At 37.8% G+C, this 22,900-nt stretch overlaps 2 protein-coding genes and 1 long non-coding RNA gene across 3 annotated transcripts; 2 read left to right on the forward strand and 1 right to left on the reverse strand.

The window, feature by feature from the left end:
• Nucleotides 1–11,195: 11,195 nt before the first annotated feature.
• On the forward strand, nt 11,196–11,548 carry NdufA3 (NADH:ubiquinone oxidoreductase subunit A3). The gene has a single exon (XM_065228825.1). It carries the CDS (start codon nt 11,251–11,253, stop codon nt 11,479–11,481), a length of 231 nt encoding a protein of 76 aa, XP_065084897.1. The 5' UTR covers nt 11,196–11,250; the 3' UTR covers nt 11,482–11,548.
• An 18-nt stretch (nt 11,549–11,566) lies between these two features.
• On the reverse strand, nt 11,567–11,984 carry LOC135707087 (uncharacterized). The gene is made up of 2 exons (XR_010518208.1): nt 11,752–11,984; nt 11,567–11,697 (listed from the first exon to the last, which is right to left on the reverse strand). It is a non-coding gene; the product is annotated as an uncharacterized LOC135707087 (long non-coding RNA).
• A 4,429-nt stretch (nt 11,985–16,413) lies between these two features.
• On the forward strand, nt 16,414–17,731 carry MED28 (mediator complex subunit 28). Its single transcript, XM_065228817.1, has 4 exons — nt 16,414–16,579; nt 16,643–17,032; nt 17,090–17,315; nt 17,424–17,731. The coding sequence occupies exons 1-4, from the start codon at nt 16,520–16,522 to the stop codon at nt 17,453–17,455; spliced, it is 708 nt and encodes a 235-aa protein (XP_065084889.1). The 5' UTR covers nt 16,414–16,519; the 3' UTR covers nt 17,456–17,731.
• Nucleotides 17,732–22,900: the final 5,169 nt, after the last annotated feature.

Genomic DNA, 22,900 nt, shown 5'->3' on the forward strand with positions numbered 1-22,900 from the left:
TTTTCCCTGATGCCAATGTTTTTGCACCTCTTTTGACGTTTCCAGTCGCACAACAAAACACCCTCTCTCTCTCTGGAGAGCATAGAAAAGGGGAGAAAAGAGAGAAGAGCAACAAAAAGGAAGAGCTTTTGCGCATAAAAACGATCGCCCGAAAGCTCAAATGGTCGTTCAGACTAATTCAAAATTGAGTCGAGTCGACTCAATTTCGGCAAAAGTGGATTTACTCAAAATTGAGTTGAATTTTCCGGGTAAAAGCCGTGGAAAACCAGGAAAACCTTTGTGAATATGAGGAAAATCCATGAATTTTTTACTCAGTCTAGGAGTACAGTAATCCCTCCATATATGCGGTGAGAGGTAACGTCAGTCTACTAGTCTTAGAGTTACCTCTATGGTATTAGCAACAATCAATACGAAACTAACGATTTTAAATTGGCTCACTACTTGACTAGCCTATTGGTCCCAAGCAAACGATTAACGTATCCCATTCTAGTCGAAATTCTAGTACTACGCAATGTTTGTTTTGATTCGCTATGAAAGTTTGACAGATGAAATGAGGGGTTATTCGTTTTTCCTATGTTTCGAGGGGTGAATCGATTAGCTTGGGACCGAAGAGAGTACCAGAGCTGAGCCAAAAAGTTGAGCACGTTATTTCGGGACCTTCTAGTCTTAGAGTTACCTCTATGGTATTAGCATAGAGGTAACTCTAAGACTAGAAGGTCCCGAAATAACGTGCTCAACTTTTTGGCTCAGCTCTGGTACTATCTTCGGTCCCAAGCTAATCGATTCACCCTCGAAACATAGGAAAAACCCGAGGAAAAACCACTAACCCCTCATTTTATCTGTCAAACTTTCATAGCGAATCAAAACAAACATTGCGTAGTACTAGAATTTCAACTAGAATGGGGTACGTTAATTCGTTGCTTGGGACCAATAGGCTAGTCAAGTAGTGAGCCAATTTAAAATCGTTAGTTAATATTTATTGATTGTTGGTATTAGGATGAAAGGGGCCGTGAAACTAAGTAGGAGGACTAGAGGACACTAAAATAGAAAGTTTTTCTTCCAACTGTTTCATCTTAGTATTCTTCTTTGGTACTACTTCAAAACGCATTAATTACTTTAAGTACTTTTAATCACATTTTAACTTCAACGCACCGGTTCTTTGTATTGCGTGCACCTCGAGTTGACACCAGTGCTGAGATTTGTCATTGTCATTGACATACTTTAGATAATATTTAGATATTGCCAAAATTGTCACTGACAGACTTGATCTTCAAAAAAACCTTTGTCAATTTCTCATTAATTTTTCGTCAATGACAAAGATTCACAAAGATTTTTACTAAAAACACTTCTTCAATTAAATACACCAGGACCAGCTTTCTTCCGAGGTACACTAATAAAAATTCAATGATTAATTTTATGTGTCCCACACATGCATTTTTGCAATGTGATAAACATATGATATATATGTGTCGGACACATAGTTTTTATGTGTACACATAAAATTCATGTGTAGCCACACATACTATTCATTTGACTCAAAAGTGTCATGTGTAGTTCTGAGTGGATTCTGTTTATGTGTGGACACATGAAAATCATGTGGAATTTTACATGGATATTCGCCAATAAAAATGAGTCGATTTTTATGAGTGTACGCTCTTCGGTCCCAAGCTAATCGATTCACCTCTTGAAACTTAGGAAAATCCACTAACCCCTCATTTTATCTGTCAAACTTTCATAGCGAATCAAAACAAACATTGTGTAGTACTAGAATTTCGACTAGAATGGGGTATGTTAATCGATTTGCTTGGGACCAATAGAATAGTCAAGTAGTGAGCCAATTTAAAATCGATAATTTCGTATTGATTGGTGATTGTACTAGCATTTTCAACAAATGTACTAGAATGTTTTGGTTCTATCTCTTACACTCTACTCAAAAAAACGGACAAAAGTATACACTCTTTTAAAACACTGTCAAAGATAATACACAAAACTCAACACAAAAATCCTAGCCCACCTGGTGGATGATGGCACAAGCTTCTAAGAAAATTCTAATACATTGAAACACATTATTTTAATTGAATTCTTTACCAGTTAGTCGTCTGTCACTTCATTTGTGCTACCACAACGGCTTTAAAAATCGGGTAATCATAACGGTTTGGTATTGCTATTTATGTCGAGTAATAAAAATATGTATGGATCAGGCCAGTGACAAGGCCTATTCCAACAGCAGCGTTTGACAGTAGGCAGGATGTCCTGGGCTCAAAACGTTCATTTTGCTGTGCTGGGCCCGCTGTCATGGTATATATTTATTGGATGGGAGGCAACAATTGCCGAACCCCCAAACGGTCGAACCCAGCAGCGCAAAGCTTGTTTGCGTGCTGTCATAGAGAAAGCGCAACTATAAATGAGAGACGCTTTTCTATGCGTCGCCCATTTTGCTGATTATCGTTTCTTATCTCGAACACATGTGTACAGTGTTTAATAAATCAGTTTACTTTTATTATCAAACCAATTAATTCCGGTGTTATTATTTAACCTGCTAGCTCAGCCCAATAATATTGTCGCTAGACTTGGAAACCGAAATGACCCACTCGCGACAATCGATTTTACTCTCGTTCTGTACGTTAAACATAACCCCAACAAACAATTCAAAGTCACAAATAAGCATACACATTGAATAAATGCTGTATAATAGTGTACAATGCTGAATAAAACAGGATGTCGAATTATGTGCTGAAAAAAGCTCATTGAGATCGATAGATGCGCCTTTATTCCGCCGTTTGCACTGATATGATTAATTTCCTTATTAAAAGCTTTATAAACGTTGACTGTCTTTCTGATTCAGGACCAGAAGTTTGATCTAATAAGAAACTGAATAAGTGTAATTTGCACATACATTGTCGCTTTAATTCGACTGTTTTCAATTGATTTAATAAAATAAATGTTTTCTAGCTCCATTATTAGATTTCATTGCATTGCTTTACAATATTCCTGTATAAAGGTGAATACAGTTAGCAAAACAGCTCCTATACCCAACAAACAATTCAGAGTGACAAATAAGCATATATATTGAATAAATGCTGTATAACAGTGTACAATTCTGAATAAAAAGAGTTGTCGAATTATGTGCTGAAAAAGCTCATTGAGATCGATAGATGCATATTTATTCCACTGTTTCCTTTGATCTGATTAATTTACTTATTAAAAGCTGTAAAAGTGTTAAATGTCTTTCCAATTCAACGCCAGAAGTTTGATCTAATAACAAACTGAATAATTATAATTTGTACATTCATTGACACTTTAATTCGACTGTTTTCTATTGATTTAATAAGATGCTTTATTAGACGTCTAATAAATGTTCTCCAGCTCCATTATTAGATTTCATTACATTACTTAACAATATTGCTGAATAAAGGTGAATACAGTCAGCATGATTTGTAAATGCTTTCACACTTAGAAATTATCGCCGACTTCGGTAATTTTTACCGAAATCTGAACAGCTGAACTGTTCGGTAAAATTTATGCAATTCAGTTCAAATGCTTTTCAGCTACTTTGAAACTAAATCTCCACTAAAATGACTAGATTTGATCATTTAAACAAGGTTGAACATGTTTTAAATATTATTTTCAAATTCAATAGCCTTTAAAATGAAGGTCAAAGTTTTACCGAACATTCAGCTGTTCTGATTTCGGTAAAATTTACCGAACACGGAACCAAAATCTTAGTGTATATAAACGACGTATTAGATCTAGGGGCATCCCACTCTAAACTTTGTATTTTTCCTAATATACATATAAAAATCTTAGTGATATCTAAGATACCCAAAAATACTTAAAAATACTCAAGAAATATCTAGCGTTAGTTTATTTGCTTGGTTGCTATGTCAATTTAATTTGCTTGTTTATCCAATGTCAGGCGTTTTGTGTGGATATTGGTTAATTTGTTAAGCAATTAGCATTCATTTGATTAGGAGCGTGATTAGGTGTCCCGGACCATTTTCGGTGTAATCTGTTCACCATGTACCAGAAAGAATTAATTCTGATAGGCATTGGAACCTTTTGTTGTTACTCGTTCGAGTTCCATCATTTGTATAACCAATCTAATAGTGAGTTTTGTGTTGTTCTTTTTCCGCTCGGTTCTTGGCTGTGTGACTATGACAATGCCTGATAAGAACATAATTGGATGTACGAAACCATGTGACCATACTATCACCCATATTCTCGCTTACGTCCGGATAGCATTTTAAACGAGAATATGGGGGTATTGCGGAAACGCAGATCTCTTAGCTTTCCACCTTCCAAACGCAAAACATGCTTATTACAGTAGATTATAAACCATAAAGGCCATTGGACACAGTATAAGCAACATAGTCAGAATTAATTAAATGAACGGATTTAGTTTTCTTTATTTTCCTACGTATAATTTAAACAAGTAAAACGTTGAGTTCAATGTGATTTAATAATAACATTATTTTTTCAAACAAATCAATATAGTAGTTTATTCAAAAGGAGAGTCAAAAGGGCCAAAAGCTTCCGGTCAGAAACGAATCACGATCATTCCCATTCAACACCCGGTATATCGACAAACTTTTCTTCCTGCATTTCCTCAGGTCTGCAACACGTTTTCACGGCTTCAGATCCTCGATACTGCGAAAACAAAATCGTAGTCAGATGATTCACTGCTAGGTAGGTCAACGGTAATTAAAATGTTTAAAAATAAGGTGAATTCCGTCCTGAGCGATGTTTCACGCGCAAGGCGAGATTTTGCGAAGGTACGCGACGGAGAGAGAGAGAAAAGTACTAGTTGTCTCTCTCATGCCATCGCAAATTTTGCTCCGGTCAACTAATGCACGCTCATATCTGAATATACCAATACTCATCATCGCAGGATCTTTGTGCACCGAGCCAATACACACTTTGAGTTCAGTCGATCGGTAAACACCGTTAAACTTGTACTGAAAACATCATTCTTTGTAAGTAGTCCTTGAAGCTTTTTTACATGCTGAATCGCTGAAAAATATAAATTAAATAATACTAATTTATACTCATAATAAAAATACTTAACACTCCTATTTTTATAAATACAAGACGACCGACAACAACAAGTCAACAACAAACACATGCACTAGCAACCGGTCATTAAAAAATAAGTGTTACTTCGATGGAAATTCATAGCAATGGTATAAAATACTTAAAAATACTTAAGAATACTTACGCGGGATTTACAAATATTTTATTGATATTAGATATGAAGTTTAGAGTGGGATGCCCCTAGTATTAGATTCATTATTCGACAACACTGATTCAGTCTAACAACACGGTGGAATCAGTAGAGTAGTGGTTACCGTTTCCGCTTTCCAATTAGAAGGTCGTGAGTTCAATCCCAAGCTTTTTTTATTTGTGTTCTACGTCTAATTAATTTAAATAGTAATCATCGATCACATGACTCACGACAATGAATGCATTGATCTAGTTTAAAATATAACCGAGCATCCTTTCTTTCGACAAGGAGAGGTGAAGAGACAACATTGGTCTCATTTAAAACAACAATGAATGAATTAATCATTTCCACCCACAGGGCCTTGAAGCAGCTAGAGTTGCGATCGGGAGTGCTGATAGGTATTTACTTTTAAGAGAGCTTTTATTGATTATTGAGTTGGAATTCAAAATGACAAGGCAAGCGGCTGGTGATCGGAAGGTACATGGTTTCGAATCCCATGCAACGACATGTATATGTATTTAACCAATTTTCTAGTATCTGTGTGGTGCGAGCCACGTCAGAAATAATGAACACACCGTCTCTCTTATTTCCGGGTTAATTTTCCCACCGTTGAATAATCATTTAATAAATGTATAATAATGTCTAATTAAACGTTACTTCACATGAGAATCAAGCGTATACTGAGCATCACTGTTTTAAGGAAGCAGTGATGTCTAATAAACGCTGAATAATCAAAAAATTTATCGTATAATCTCTGTTACAACTCATATGAGTCGAATAAAAGCTTATCGACATACCTTATACAACACCAAGTAGTTCAATGTTGTGGTTGAATAAATTCTCCAGATTTGTGTGAACAAAGCCTGAACAGAAGTTATTATTAAAAATAGTACAAGTACTATTAAGCATGCAGTTGAATAAAATGGCCAAGAAGTAGTTTCTTCAATAGACAATTGTTTGTTGGGAACGTCGCATCTAGGGCATCATTTAACGCATCATTATAGCGCATCATTTAACGAATACAGCGCAATAGATGCGACGTTATGTTTAACGTACAGAACGAGAGTAAAATCGATTGTCGCGAGTGGGTCATTTCGGTTTCCAAGTCTACCGACAATAACATGGTGCCTACGCGCCTGCCGCTGGTATGGATCGAATAAAAAAAATGCTATAATTTATAACGTGATTAAGCTGGAAACGCTGGTTTTTTAACTAAAAATATTCAATTTTTCGATTGAAAATACTATACTGATAGAATTTCATAGATTGTTTTTATGTGTCCCACACATGGATTTTTGCAATGTGATCCACAAATTATATCTACACACAAAAAATATTCGTTTATGAAATTAAAAAAAAAAACATTAGTAGAATTGAAAGTTTGCATTGGTTCTTTTTGGTAGAAAGTCATTAGCATTCAAAACAAAAGTCTGTCAACTCTCAATTCAAAAGTTGCTCGATCTCTAGTTTTAAAAGTTTAAACTTTCAAAACGAATTGTAGTTAAATGAAAAATGTTGCAGTGTTAAAATTAAAAGTGAATTATTCTAATTTCAAAACAAACTTTTACCAGGAAAGTGGGGTGTAGTTAAAATAACATGGGCTATTTTTAATCTGAAATAAAATATTTTCATTTTTAGAGCAAGCGTTTCTTAATTTGAATTTTAAAAAACGTTAAAAAAAAGCAGACACATACTTAATATGTGTATACATAAAAGCCATGTGTAACCACACATATTATTCATTTGACTCATAAATTTCATGTGTGCTTCTTGGTGGATTCTGTTTATGTGTGGTCAAATAAAAATCATTTGGAATTTAACATGGAAATTCGTCAATAAAAATGTGTGGAATTCTATGAGTATACACTAGAGTATACATGTCATTTCAACAGTTTGAATTGAATTAGCTTTTAATTTGGCAGTAGTTCATCGTTTTGAAAGTTTCGACTTTTAAAAGTAATGGCCGACAAACTTTTGATTTGACAGTTGATTGACTTTCGTTTTGAAAGCTAACCGTGAAGCTAACCGCTTTCTACCCAAAAGAGCCAATGCAAACTTTTAATTCTACCAATGTTTTTTTTTTAGCTACGATTTTTCTTTGTGCATGCTGCATTTTATCGGACATTTCGTTTCATTCATTTTGTTATTTTAGTTTGCTTATTTGTCAAGACTCATTCGCAATAGAGAGGGTCTAGTATAAGAGAGGAGTGGACTGGCTGGTTCTGAACCAAACGAACTGTCAAAGCTATAACCAATCGAGCAGCGCCTATCTTGATTCATTGTCAGTGTTGCTAAAAATCACCTAGGCATAGGTCGCCAAGGAAGTTTGTGTTGAATCCGCTCTTCTCTTATACTAGAATCTCTCTAATTTGCAATAGCATAACGGAACCGAAAAATAATTAAATCCTCCCTCCCCCCTAAATGTGTGACATAATTAATGGATGACCCCTTAGTTACTAAGTAACGTTGACAGATTCTTTTCATCGACTTTCTATTTGTATCCCCATGGCCATGTAAAGACATTCCCAGGAATTTTCATCACACATATCGATAAAAGAAGCTTTTATCTAGCATCTAATACAACAAACACACCAAGAAACGGTTTGCTCAAGTTATTAATGAAAGAAAAAATCGACGATGAGAATCCATCAATGTTACTTAGGACCTAATGCAATGTTCAGCTTGATATGTATAATTCGACAGTGAGCCTCGCAGTGAGCATGCATAAGGACGTAAACGCGATGATCGATTATCTTCGTCGATTTTCTCTTTTGTTAATAACTCGATTTAACGTTTCTCGATGCGTTTGCTTTTGATAGCTAAAGCCTAGTATAGGCCTGTATAGAGATCGAAGCGAAGCGAAAATCTCATACAAAATACTGCATTTTTCACCTGCGTGAAAAACGCAATTGGCAAATATTTCGCTTCGCTTTGAACTGTAAACAGATACGATCCAGCGAAATCTAATGTTGTGGATCGCATCTTTTTCGCTTACGTTTATTTTTTTTCGCGCATGCAGCGTTCCACAAACATTTTTTCACAACCTTTTTCGCTAGCGAAATTTCATGATTTTTCGCGTGCTTCAAATTTCGTTTCGCTTCGATCTGTATACTAGGCTTATACAGATCGAAGCGAAACGAAAATTGAAGCACGCGAAAAATCATGAAATTTCGCTAGCGAAAAAGGTTGTGAAAAAATGTTTGTGGAACATTTTCCAGTTTCCTTTTTTCGCAGTTTATAGTTCATGTGAAACGAAATCGATCAGTTTACACCTCCGGTGAAGTGAAAATCTGACAGATACGCTCTCCCGAAACGTCAACTTTTCGCTTAGCTGCTGCTCTTTTCGCGAGCGCTGCATGCGCGAAAAAGATGCGATCCACAAAATTAGATTTCGCATGGATCGTATCTGTTTACAGTTCAAAGCGAAGTGAAATATTTGCACATTGCGTTTTTCACGCAGGTGAAAAATTTAGTATTTTGTATGAGATTTTCGCTTCACTATGATCTCTATACCGGCCTTAATACAAACTGTAACAACTCTGCACCGGTGGTGTAGTGGTAACCGTGATTACCTCTCAGCCCAGCAGGCCTGGGTTCAATCCCAGTCAGCGCCGCCGGGATGTTCTGAGGCATAACATCTCTGATCATCACGCCTTCCTTCGGAAGGGAAGTAAAGCCGTTGGTCCCCGGTTCATTAGATGATGGATCGATAGGTACAAAAGTATACATTTTCGATAATTGAGCTATTTAGAAATTAATTTTAATTTGATTTTTCGCATATTTCATTGAAATGGCGGAAACATTCGAGGGGGGCGACACATCTAAATCTCAATTCTAGATGCTCAAAAAATCTAACACTAGCGAATCAATCTTCGAAAAATCTTCCTTCATTTCTCGCATCTACTTGCATCGTGTTCCATCTTTTTGCAGGAAATCTTCAAAATCGACATAATTCTTCTTTCTATCTACTCAGCGTGTGTGCAGCTAGCCACAGCAAAACACAATCTTTTCTGCATCGTAGATAGGGGCCCTCGGAAACATTAGCATTAATAATTTGTTTTTTATTTATTTCGATAATAATAACTTGGCATCCACTGTCCCTGCTGTGCAATGTGTTGCTTTTGCCGAACGTTTCTTCTTGTCATCCCTTCCTGAAACACTTTGTTCACGGCCACTTCCTTGTGGATCTGAAATTAAGCAAATGAAAATTATTAAATTTTATCTGAATTTCATAATGTACACCACCTAGATATATTTCAAATAAATACTTACATTTCAATACTCATTTTATTAGGCATAGATGGCATAGAAAATCAATTTCTAAGGCCTCGTAATATGCTTTGTGTTAGACAATATTCACTATTGACAAATCCATGTTTCAATCGACCACAGTGACGCTGCAATCGCAGCGGTGATAAGTCCGAAATAATGTGTCAAACTGAATACATTTTTGAAATTTCAACAAAAAAACTATTATTTTCTATTTATTCTAGCGAGTTTCTGTGGAAGTCAAAACATCATCCGAGCAAAAAAGTAGTACTCGTAATAATGGTATATAATGCTGAATTATATCGTGCTTTGTTTCGAAAATATCTTCCAAATAAACAAACATCATCCAAATCACCCGATTCGTCCACCGACTAAATCTATTGCCACCCTAAAAGTTAATTTCAGCCGGTGTATTAATCAGCAGATTAAATCGTTTTTCGTCTGGTGCTACACCCAGCAATCGGCATATTTAATAGTTTTTCGTCGATTGATTTAGTCGGCCAACTTTGTCTGCTGTTTAATCGGTAGATGATTTCAAACCTTGACATGTTTTCAGTAATTTATAAGTCTTGAAGTAGCTTTTTATTTAAGAACAATGCATTACAAAATAGTTTTATGCATTTTGTACAAGATTCATCCATGCTGACAAGAAATTTTCATGAAATTACATTGAAATTAAATAATTTTGCAAACAATCAATGAAATTTTCAAGGGCTGTCACAGACTTATCACCGTCGGTTAATGCTTATTCCTGCCACCAGGCGCACAGGAGTTTAAGTTGGATTTCTCAATTGATTAAGATAATTTTCACCCAATTGGCAAATCAAAGTTGGCACTCGTGGAGAATAGACGAACTATAAAAGTGATGATGGTTTTAAAAATTTTCCACGGAGAGCTATACGAGTGCAATCTTAAAATGCTTTTATTTTAAAAATGGAGCATTGTATTTAAATCTGGTTGTTGCTACAGTTGTAGAAAAGCTGAAATCTATGCATACACCTAAAAATCTGAAAAGAAATTATTTTTTCTATTTTATATATCTATTGAGTAGTCCTTAAGTTTTCTCCTAACGTAGCATTAACCAGATTTAAATAAAATGCTCCATTTGCAAAATAAAGGCATTTTAAGATTGAACTCGTATACCTCACCGTGTAAAATTTTGAAACCATCATCACTTTCATAGTTCATCTATTCTCCACGAGTGCCAACTTTGATTTGCCAATAATGGGTAAAATAATACTCATTTTTCTTCCCCGAAGAGGTACTTGCATGTTACCGTGTAGGGTCCAGGCGCGTCGGTAGCATTGGTGCTCAGCACGGAAAACAAGATCGACGAAAAACAAAACCAAAGGAAAAAAAAACTCTGCTTTGAACAAATTCTAGAATATTGTTTCGCTTAGCTGTAACAATGCAAAGAGAAAATCGATGAAGAGAATCGATCATCGCGTATACGCCCTTATGCATACTAACTGTCGAATTTACGTTTGAATCGACCGCATAAAAATCTTATCGGATACCAAAATTTTCTTTCTAGTGTATGACAGCAGCTGGTGCTTATGCCCTTTTCGTGAGCGATTTTTTTCTCATTCGATGCTGACAGCTGAACCCATTCACTGTCAATTTCAGATTCAGAATTCAGACAAGGAGGTACAGTGGAGTGATTGTTCTGTGATTACGTGAGTTTTGTAAATATTCCTATGAAAAAAGGTTTTTATTTAACTTTTTTTTTACTATTTTAGTCAATTTTCGAAACGTTTAACATGGCAGCCAGTGCTCAAGCCAGCCGTGGCCTAACAGCCTTGTTCAAGAGAGGCTGGAATGAAATTCCGGAAGTTATCGGCTCATCGGTTGTGGCTCTGGTCGGAATTGGCCTCACTTTTGTTGGCCTGAGCAACTACTACCGGAAAGATTGCGATAATCGACGTTACAAAATGGACTATGTCGTTATGCGCCCAGAAGATCCACGTGCTGCCAGTATTCGCAAGGATTAAGAAGTTTCGGATTGTTGATGCTTTCCTTTTTAGTGGGATAATAAATTGAAAATTATTTTAAATAAAAGGTGACATTTTTTTGGGCATTCGCATTATTGTTTAACAGTGCGAGTTTTATTTACGGAATCCATCGAATCTAGTAGCATCTGTTTGGAAGCTTCATCCGTTCGGTCCAGCCTCTTCCGTTCATCTTCCAAATCGGTCATAAATTTGTCTCTGAAAAAATGCGTATTTTGTTTTTGTCAGAACCAATAATGTATCGAGTTATACCTGTTCATAAATGCAAACGTAAATCCTGCCACTATTCCACCAAACACGAGTGGATATCGTATTAACGTTCCTACTGAATATCTCATTTTAACCGTATTCATCGAATCCTTCAAGAACTGGAAAATTTCTACTTCACAAAGTATGCGCCCGGTATCCAAACAACATTACTGGCGAACGAATTGCATAAGCTGCCGAGTAAACTGCGCTGCCGTAACCGTAAACAGGTGAGGCCCAGATTTTGCTGTCTTTTTTATTCCTCCGCTGTTTAAATTGATGTTGGAGTTTGACGTCATACTCCGTCAGCCATTTAAACAGCGGAGGAACAAAAGAGACAACAAATTTGCTGGACCTCATCTGTTTACACTCATTGCTGCCGAACCGTACACGCTAAGATGCATATACCTTAAAGTCGGTAAGGAATTGGCAAATCAAAGTTGACACTACACAGAAAAAAAAATTGTTGAATATTACATCCAAACTGCTGCAACCAGGTCAATCCATCGGTAATATTTATAACGTTGTACGATGTACATCGATTTTGCGAACAAAATTACATCCATTGATGTAATATTGTATCTGATTTTTGCTATTACATCATTATTTCATACATCAGCTTGAATTACATTGATCGATATTACATTTTTTGCTGTGTAATGGAGAATAGAAGAACTATGAGAGATGATGATGATTTCAAAATTTTACACGGTGAGGTATACGAGTGCAATCTTAAAACGCTTTTATTAAGTAGAAAACTTAAGGAAAAAAATTCAGATTTTTAGGTGTATTCATAGATACCAGCTCTTCTACCACTGAAGTACAAACCAGATTTAAATAAAATGTTCAATTTGCAAAATAACCTTGAAAATAAAAGCATTTTAAAATTGCACTCGTATACCTCCCCGAGGAAAATTTTGAAACCATCATAACTTTCATAGTTCTCCTATTCTCTACGAGCGCCATCTTTGATTTGCCAATACCTATAGCTAAAATTGACAGACAGTTCGGAAGTCAGTCAAAAAAATTGAGAGCTTAAAAAGCTGTACACTCAAAAGAAATGCTTAAGTTAATTAGGTTTTGCACAGTCGGGGTTAACCCACCGACAAACCGACATGAATGACCATACAAAGTACCATAAAATTTCTGATCAAAGCACAAAACTGACATCTGCCGCCGTGTTCGTGAAAAACGTGTATCCTAGTCACGAACACGCATACAAAATGTATAAGTTGGTTCGTGTCTAATCTATTCCGGGCAAATTATTTTTATCTAGATAACAAATTTCTAAGGTTTTGACCGATGAGATCGCTGCACATTTGAATCTGCGGTTATGGATTCTCAATCAAGAGTTAAGTTTAAGTTTCATGTCGGATTTTTTCTTCGGTAGATTTTCTCGATAATTTTTTTGACTGCAGTGAGATGTAAACCACATGTCTGCATTGTCCACGAGCAACATCCTTTCCTCGATAATTTGTAATTGTAAGTTAAAATTAGGAAATTTTAGAATATTTTTTTTCGAAAAAACGTTTAAGTACTTGTAAACAGTACCACTGAACTGATGTCAAGGTGCAGAACCTAATTCCAAATCCTAGAGGTATGGAGCAGGGGTATTGCCATTTCAGGAAAATAAGCAACGGACAACCAAAGCATTCTATTAAAGCCAGGGGAACTCTATCCCTGTCAACTAAAGAGACTGAATTGGGTAAAGAGGCAACATCTTATCCATTTGACAGGTCTTCTGCTCGATTGGAATTACTTTTCCTATGACTTTGGCAGATAATCGATTGTTCCAATTTTACATGTCGTCTCTTTATAAACTCAGGCTCTCAACTGTCAACCACATATAGAGTTTTTTGACATTTAATCGGCGCACACTAATGCACCTTTTGAATTGAAGGAGTGCAAGCAAGCGGACAACAGATTAGTGGTAAAATAAACCATCAATTTATCCCTGTATGCTAGATAGAGAAAGACGATTAAACGTCAAAAAGGTCTATAGATGCATCACAGCTCACATAATTTTGACATTTTTGGGCAATCTGACACTTTTGGGCAAACTGACAGTGATAAAACTGACGGAGGTATGACAGAACAAAACTTCTTACTCATTCACACTTACATCGCAGTGCTGAATGCTAGAAAGAGTAGTCTGTTGCCTAACCCGTAAATTCATCACATATGACATATGACGAAATTCCTGATTGTTGCAGAGGGTGGATGTGGCTGTCAAATACGAACAATCGTCGTCTACCTCGTATAACTGGTTCCAAACGTAAACAAGCTATAATAAACCTACAGGTTTGTTTACGTTTGGAACCAATTTCATACAAGAATGATCAGTAGGCTGATTAGACAGCTTGTCCCCCTGCAGGATTGTTGCCCCGTGTTTAAAGCTGGCCCTCAAAGATAAATTAAATCAATAAAGCTTAAAAAGTATGCAGATTCCCACTTCACCTTATTGAGTCCGGCAGTAGTCATGCATGATTAAACTCTAAATAATATTTCCAGTATTAAATTTAATTCTTTTTAAATATTAAAATATAATCAAAAAAGATTAAAATTCAATCAAAAATTATTGAATATATAGATAATTTTCAATCTAATCAACCATGATTAAACTGGCTTTAATATCAAGTGTCTATTTTTTATAAAGAGAGTACATATTAATATATTGATTAAATTTCAAGCAAAATGGGAATAGTTTAATTTATCAGTGGATAATCTGACGCAAAATTTGAGGCTAAATGCTACACAGAGAAAAAAATTACCCTAAATTTAAGTTCTTTTCACTTAATTTTGGGTAATTTTGAGTTTTGCATCCCACTCTCATTTTTTGTTGTTGTCAATGACGGAACGAGGGATTCGACTTTGGGTTTATGCATATATTATGTCACGCTCTAAGGGGGGGGGGGAGTCTAAGATTTTGTGACAAGCAATGCATTAGGTATAGGAAAAACGTCACGATAGGGGGGGAGGGGGTAATTTTTTGCTCGATTTAGCGTGACATAAATTAATGCATGGGCCCTTTCTCATGACTATCGTTCAATAAGCTACTAGTGAGTATATGAGATATTCTCAAATTTCAGTCAATTGAACTTAGTTTTGGGTAGAAAATACTCACGAGTAAATAATTATTTTTGCCGTAGTCAAATGTATACTACTATAAAGGGCCACCCACATTAGATCCGTTTGCGTTGCGTTGACGAAAATTTGACAGTTAGACAATAGATTTAGCTGTCACTTTGCCGCAACGCGTCCTATCCGGATCTAATGTGCGTGGCCGGGCCTTAAGCGGTTTACTGAAAATTAGCTTATTGAACGGAATATAGGAGATGATTGAAAAGATCTTAATTTTGGGTAATTTTTCGGTTCGCTTCCAAAGATTGTTTTTATGTGTCCCACACATGAATTTTTGCAATGTGATCAACAAATGATATTTATGTGTCGGACACATACTTAATATGTGTACACATAAAAGCCATGTGTAACCACACATACTATTCATTTGACTCATAAATTTCATGTGTGCTTCTGGATGGATTCTGTTTATGTGTGGTCACATGAAAATCATGTGGAATTTCACATGGAAATGCGTCCATAATAATATGTGGAATTTTATTGGCGTCTTGCAGTGAAACTTTTCCAAGCTTTCGCCACCTACATTTCGAAGTGAGAACTACTAGAAGGAGGATAGTTTCCAAATTCTCCAAGTAAAACAGACGATTTTGGGGGCAAATCGGTACATAAATAAAAAACTAATAATTTCCGGTGGAAACTTTTGCTTGAATCGTGTAAGAAAACGTGTCTGCAAACTAACTGTTATTATTTCGGTATGGATCGGAGATGTTTTCATGGAAAATTAGGCACAACAAGTTTACACCCACATGTAGAGGTTACCTCCTGTGCAGCTGCATTTTTCGGAAAATGGTGAATTTGTGCGATTTCCACTAGGATGAAAGTGGAAATTAAGTGAATTTACTTAGGAAAGATTGTATCATGCTGGTGATAATGTAGAAATGGTTGTATAGGACGCCAATTTTCAATAAATGTTCATTTTGACCTTTTTTAGGTAAACATATTGATACTCACAATTTTCGACGGAAAACGCAATGGAACTTGATTTACTCAACACGCATCATACTATAAAATGGTGCTCGATGGTTTATAAAGTGTTAACAAGATGACAAATCATCTTTATTTTGAGTAATTTAGCAATTTACTTCTGTTTACATCATACGTACGATGCAGCATTGATGGAGCCGTGAAATGAAATGAATATATCTTATGAAAGTTCATCTGGAAAAGTCAAAGATGCGCATCAGTCTGATCGTAAAAACATTTTCTTCTTCAATTCGAATGTTATATTGGAAGGATTTCACGCAGGCTTGATGAAAATTATGATTTAATGCAAATTTTCACGAATTTTATATGCAGTCTGTCAACATTATCATCATCATGCAGTGGCGACATCTGCGTCGAGCTTTTACGGCAATCTTCCAATTAGTGTGTAGTTTTCTCTCGGCGACAACCGTCAACTTATTTTTTAATCGATAGCTTTTGCTAACCAACATGAACATAAAAAGTACTGCGATGATTTAGGCAGTCGATCAAAAGGGTGTTTCCTTTTGAGCGTTTCTATTTTGACGTTATACAGTGACAGAACAGAATAATGGGGTTGATTAGTGCTTTTTAGCGTTCTTGTGAAATTTTTTGGTAAAAACTCAAGAATTTCGTATTAGTTTTAGGTTGAAATATCCTCCATATAGTTATTATGGCATCATCTTCAAACGTAAATGGAAATTTAGTGGATGAACTAGAGGAAGCTTTCCAGGTGAGCATGCTTTTAGAATATATTCGTTTGACTCAAATCACCAGTAACGTTTCTGATCGATAGTCCTGCATTCATGCCCTCACGAAAGAAGAGTCTGCCACCGGCGTCGATAAGGATGAAATCAAACTGGAGGTTGACCAAACGACGCTCAAGTTCATCGATCTTGCCCGGCAAATGGAGGCATTTTTCTTACAGAAACGTTTTCTTTTGTCAGCTTTGAAGCCGGATTTGCTACTCAAAGAGGAAAATTTTGATCTCAAGCAGGAGATAGCTCGCAAGGATGAACTGATCCGGAAACATTATGACAAGATTGAGTCGTGGAAGAATTTGCTGTCCGATCAACAGAATTACAACAAACCGATTCAATCTTTGCCACCGGAAATGCGTGGAAATCTAGCGGGAGGAGGTCCCGGAGGTCCGGGAATGGGAATCGGAATGGGCATGCCGATGCAGGTATCCAATTGTTTCATAGGTGGAATTGGTTGATGTTTCAAAGCTTATGTCTTTTAGAATTCGATGCAAGTTCAACAAATGCAACAAGCCCAGCAACAGCAAATGCAAATGCTCCAAGTCCAGCAAATGCAACAACAGATGTCAATGCCAATAGGAGCAAACCCACAACTGTTTCCGCAGCCTGGCGGAGGACGTGGAGTTGGCGCTGGTGGGCCCGGTTTTCAACAAAGTCCCAATCTCCAAGGGCCTTTGGCTTACCTGGAGAAGACAGCCAGCAATATAGGTGAGCCGCCAGCTGTCCGTGATTCGATCCACCGGAATGGAATTTCGTTTGCAGTCCCCTCTCAATGATTAATCGTATTTCTTCTTCTTTCTTTTCTCCTACTTGCAGACCTAGTAGGGATGGGGGATGGTCGAAGGTGACGCGGGCGGGGCAGGGGGCGAGGTAGAGGACGCGGGCGAGGCCGAGGCCGCGGACGTGGAAACGCTCCCGAGTTTCATAGCGGTGCGTTATCTTGAAAGAGGATCATTATCTAGCCACGTTTAGACGGCGTCATTAGTTTATATTACAATATACAAACAACATTTACTCTCTCACACACATACTAAAAGCAGCAAAACACAAAATTAATCTATTTCTGCAACCTGCTAGAAAAAAAATACCTGTATATTGTTTTGGCCTATCTAATATTCCTTCAAAATTGAAACGAAGAACACAGTTAAACCAAGCATCCAACCAAGCGCAGGGGACAAGAGAAAACAGAAGAACTAATCAAAAGCTTGAGGAAAGGAATCCATCTGAAAAATTGCCGAATAATCACCGAATCGGTTGTGTGTGTTGTAATGTAAGTCTAGTACCTTGTCCTGATCAATTTCAAAACAAAAAGATAATCAAACGTAACGCTGTGAGGCGATCAGAACCCGATTGCAGATATTTTTTCCACAAATTAATCAACTAAAAGATCATCGATCCACTCTCAGAAGGAAATGTATTGGTAGTCCCATTATTGAAGAGATGGTTAACTTGTTTTAGGGCGAATTTTAGTTTTTTTTTGTAACATTTCGGTTTTGTAATATTGTTAGAGTGAGAAGTTTTCTTCGTTTTTCGTCTATTGTATTGGTTTCCATCTCACTGTTTTCAGGCCAATTTTTTTTCTTGATTTAAATCCTTGGACAGATCTGTATTTATGGCCACGCTGCAGGAGAGTACAATTTGACTTTCTTGAAAACCATTCGTATAAATAAAGCATTATGGTATTGGAAAAGTTTAATGGATTGCAACTCTTGAGAAAGCCATGAGGGGGAGAAGTTTTGAAAATAAATTGCTTTCGGTTTCTAGCACGAAATAACCTAGATGGCCTATTTTCAAACTCAGTCAAGATTTTAAGGATTTCGCATAATCATAATCATCATAGTAAAACCGAACACATTCGTAAACATTTGGCTTAGTAATGTTATTTGGATGTTTCATATTCCGTGGACCACCGGTAATCTGAAAACTTTTTAATTTGAATCCCTTTAATCTGAACGCTGTGTAATCTAAAAATTGCTCAAACGTCATTTAACACATGGAATGAAGCAGTTGGTTTTCTTTATTGAATGTACTTTGGGGGTTATTCCGAGAGTCGAAGTGTGCATTTGAATTGCACAGTGAGTCACAACACCACCACGTGATTTTTGACACCTCACTAGTGACAAAAGTCACTTCGACTCTCGAAATAATTCCCTTTCAGCCCTTTGGAGCCACTGGTCTAATCACCGTCTTGTAGATAGTCAATTTCGTTTGGCGGCGACCTGAGTGTCCTCCGGACTCCAAAGTAGGCACGATTACCTGCCATAATGCGTCTTTGAATTTCTCTGCTGGTATCATTTTCGGAGGTCACCAGCTAGCCCAAATACACGAACTCGTCAACCACCTCGATTTCGTCACCGTCAATCTGACGGTGGGAGGCTAAAATCGTCTTCCCTAGAACTTCTTCCTCTCATGTATTTCGTCTTCGATGCGGTGATGACAAGGCCAATCCGTTTACTGTGTAACATGACTTATAACGAATATACGTTATATACGAGTACCCCGAATACAACGTACCTAGCATTTGCTCGTATACAACCGTATACAACCGTTCGCTATAAGTCAGGTAACACAGTAGCTTTCCGCCATCGTCTCAAAGTTCCGTACACTGATGTCGATGTCATCGGCGCAACCAAGAAGCTAGATGGACTTCCTGAAGATCTTGCCACTCAGCTCTTTTTATCACACCTTATATGTTATATGCTGGCTACGAAATATTTCGCTGCGATCGAAACACGAATAATAGTAGGAAAACTACTGGGGGAGGCGTCCTTATCGCAGTTAATTCCAAGCTGAAAGCAGAAGTTATCGAGGACGATTCCTGGAACAGGGTTGAACAAATGTGGGTGGCGATTCAACTTGGTGATCGTCAATTGCTTCTCTGTGCAGTGTACATTCCTCCAGATCGAACCCGTGACTTGGAGCTTATTAACGCACATTGTCGATCCGTCTTGGCCGCTTCAGACAAAGCAGGCCCTTCCGACGAAGTTATTCTTCTTGGCGATTTTAACCTACCGGACATTGCATGGACTCCAACCCATAGTGGTTTCTTTTGTCCTGATCACGAGCGTTCATCTTTCCACGTAGGAACCATCCAGCTCCTGGACAGTTATAGTACCGCAATTCTGTCACAAATCAATGGCCTGTTGAATGAAAACAACCGCACCCTGGATCTCTGCTTTGTGAGTGCTCGTGATACAGCTCCTTTCCTCTCCACGGCACCCGAACCTTTAGTCAAGGTAGTGCATCATCACCCTGCTTTAGTTATCGTGATCGAAAATAATATTGTCCATGATTTCACCAGCACTCCAAACGCTGTGTCATATGACTTCCGTAGAGCTGACCATTGCAGTATCGTCCATGTGCTGTCTAATCTAGATTGGGAGCATATTCTAGATCCTGTAGACGTCAACATTGCTGCACAAACCTTTTCTCACATCTTGGCATATGTCATTGACAGACACGTTTCCAAAAAGATCATCCATATCGACTCTCGCGTCCCGTGGATGACGAAAGATCTTCGCTCGTTGAAAAGAACTAAGAAGGCTGCTCTCAGAAGATTTACTAAACTCCGCACACTGCCACTGAAATGCTACTATGTCAGACTCAACCACGAGTATAAGCGGTTAAGTCGTCTCTGTTTTCAACGCTATCAAAGGAGGATTCAACGGCGGCTAAAATCACACCCGAAATCCTTCTGGAACTTCGTAAATGAGCAACGCAGGGAAGTCGGCTAACCCTATTCCATGATTTTTAATGGTGAAACCAACCGGTGAACACTCGTGTTTATTTCAGTTACCGTGGGGACGTAATTTATGATTAGCTCCGGTCCCTTTCAAGTTGTATCATTATTTATGTACGGTCCTTATATTTGAAATGACGTTTCACATTCATCTAGTGATGGCCGATTTTCATTCGAATAATTGATTAATCGATTAACGAACCGAAAAGTAAAATATTTGTAATCGGTTATATCATGCCGATATAAGCATTAACATATCCAGAGGATCATCACCGATCGTTTCAAACATGTGCTGCACTCTCATTGGTGGAAAAATGGCAGCACAGCGAACAAAAAAAAAAGTCGATTAGTTGTTAATCGAGTAATTAAAAAATGAGACATCTCTGATTTTGGTGTGTTTGTTTTGATAAAAAAGAGCGCACAATTTCATCTCTACCGAGGGGGCAGCAAAACCACAAAATTACCTTGAATACGGGGGGTATTCATTGGATGAAAGGGACCGTGAAAGAGGACACTAAAATAGAAAGTTTTTCTTCCGACAGTTTCATCTTAGTATTCATCTTTGGTGAAACTGCTGGAAATCAACAAGACATTTGCAACCTGTTCTCAGCCAAATTTGCTAGTGTGTTTGTAGCCGAGCAACTCTCCGCTAATATCATTACTTCCGCGGCCAGTAATGTTCCTTTGATCAACCAAACGCTCAGCATGGTCGAAGCCACTACAGATACGATTTCTAGAGCAGCATCTAAACTTAAGACTTCAACTAAGGCTGGACCCGATGGTGTTCCGTCGATTATTCTTAAAAAGAACATCACTTGTCTTTTAGATCCACTGCGCCGCATATTCCAGCTCTCTCTTTCCAGCGGCATCTTTCCGTCTTGCTGGAAGACTGCGGATATGTTTCCTGTTCATAAAAAGGGAAGCAAACGCGACGTAAACAACTACCGGGGAATCACATCGCTGAGTGCTGTATCAAAACTTTTTGAATTGGTTGTCATAGAGTCCCTAAATGCGCATTGCAGGCAATATCTAAGTACAGATCAACACGGATTCATAACTGGGCGTTCCACAACTACGAACCTTCTGTGCCTAACGTCTTACATCACAGACAGTTTGATTGCTCGGACCCAAACGGACGTTATCTACACAGATCTTACGGCAGCCTTCGATAAGCTGAACCACGAAATTGCGATCGCTAAGCTTGATAGGCTAGGGATCGGTGGAAATCTTTTGAGATGGTTTCGTTCATACCTCACGGAGCGCCAATTGACAGTAACTTTGGGTACTTGTCGCTCAGCAAGCTTCTGCGCAAAGTCCGGTATACCTCAGGGCAGCCATCTGGGACCATTGGTATTTCTCCTCTACTTCGACGACGTTCACCATGTTATCACAGAGCCACGATTATCGTTTGCAGACGATCTGAAAGTTTTTCTGCGCATCCGCTCACTCGCCGACTGCCGTTCTCTCCAAAATCAGATTGACATCTTTGCTGACTGGTGTAGTCTAAACCGACTGGTGGTCAACCCAGCTAAGTGTACAGTTATTACTTTCTCACGCAAGAAACAACCGATTATTTTCAACTACAAACTACTAGGCACGACTATCGAACGGGTGCACTGCGTGAAAGACTTAGGCGTTTTTCTAGACTCAAAGCTGACATACTCACACCATATATCGTATGTCGTCGACAAAGCGTCCAGAACGCTTGGATTTGTCTTTAAGATTACTAAGAACTTCACGGACATTTACTGCTTGAAATCGCTCTATTGCTCTCTCGTACGATCTACGTTGGAATACTGCACTGTACTGTACAAAGCTGAAGTAACTAGTCGAGAAAAGTGATTCATGTGCACTATTATAAAGCCTCTACTCAGCGATTTTGTTGTAGAAGGGAACGTTGATTTGTTTACATAAGTTCAAAGTGTTGGCGTAGCACAGTTGGTAGTGTCAAGGTTTGCCAATGAGGTCGTCTCGAGTTCGATTCCAGGTTCCGGTGCAGGGTAAATAATTTGGTGATGATTTGTAACTAATTTCGATTAATTTAATTCACAGCAAAATAAACTCAATAAATTCCTTCATAAAAAAGCGTAAACAGTATTTAACCCGGCTTCAAGAGAAAGCTGTGTAGTGATTATTGGACAACCGGGAAAAGGTTGAATTAAGCGCCTTTCAAGTTCACACACAACTAAACAGCAGGATAACAGATGTATAGAAGCGTTAATGGATGTGAAATAAGAGCTTCTCCCGACTGTTCCAACAGCCATAAGTAGCTGACTAAGTTCGCCAAATTTGCTTGTATAGAGGTTGAGTAAAGGTTTCCTCATATCTTATAACGTTTGAATACAGCTTGAGACTGTATAAATGAAATGAGTAAAGCGTTTACATTGTTAAAATTGTTAGTTGGGTAGTGTTGCTGGTGTGCGGGTGCGTATGGTGAATCACGGAACTTCCGGAAATGTTCCCACAGATTCCCTCACGGGGCATGCAGTTTTCGCCGGGCCAGTTGGCCAATCCGGACAGGTAGTGGTAACCAGAATTCTCCCAAAATGGTCGA

The sequence above is a fragment of the Ochlerotatus camptorhynchus genome, unplaced genomic scaffold (genome assembly GCF_037179485.1).
Source record: "Ochlerotatus camptorhynchus isolate MF236.1 unplaced genomic scaffold, CSIRO-AGI_Acam_v1.1 ptg000303l, whole genome shotgun sequence".
In the NCBI taxonomy this organism is placed as follows: Eukaryota; Metazoa; Arthropoda; class Insecta; order Diptera; family Culicidae; genus Ochlerotatus; species Ochlerotatus camptorhynchus.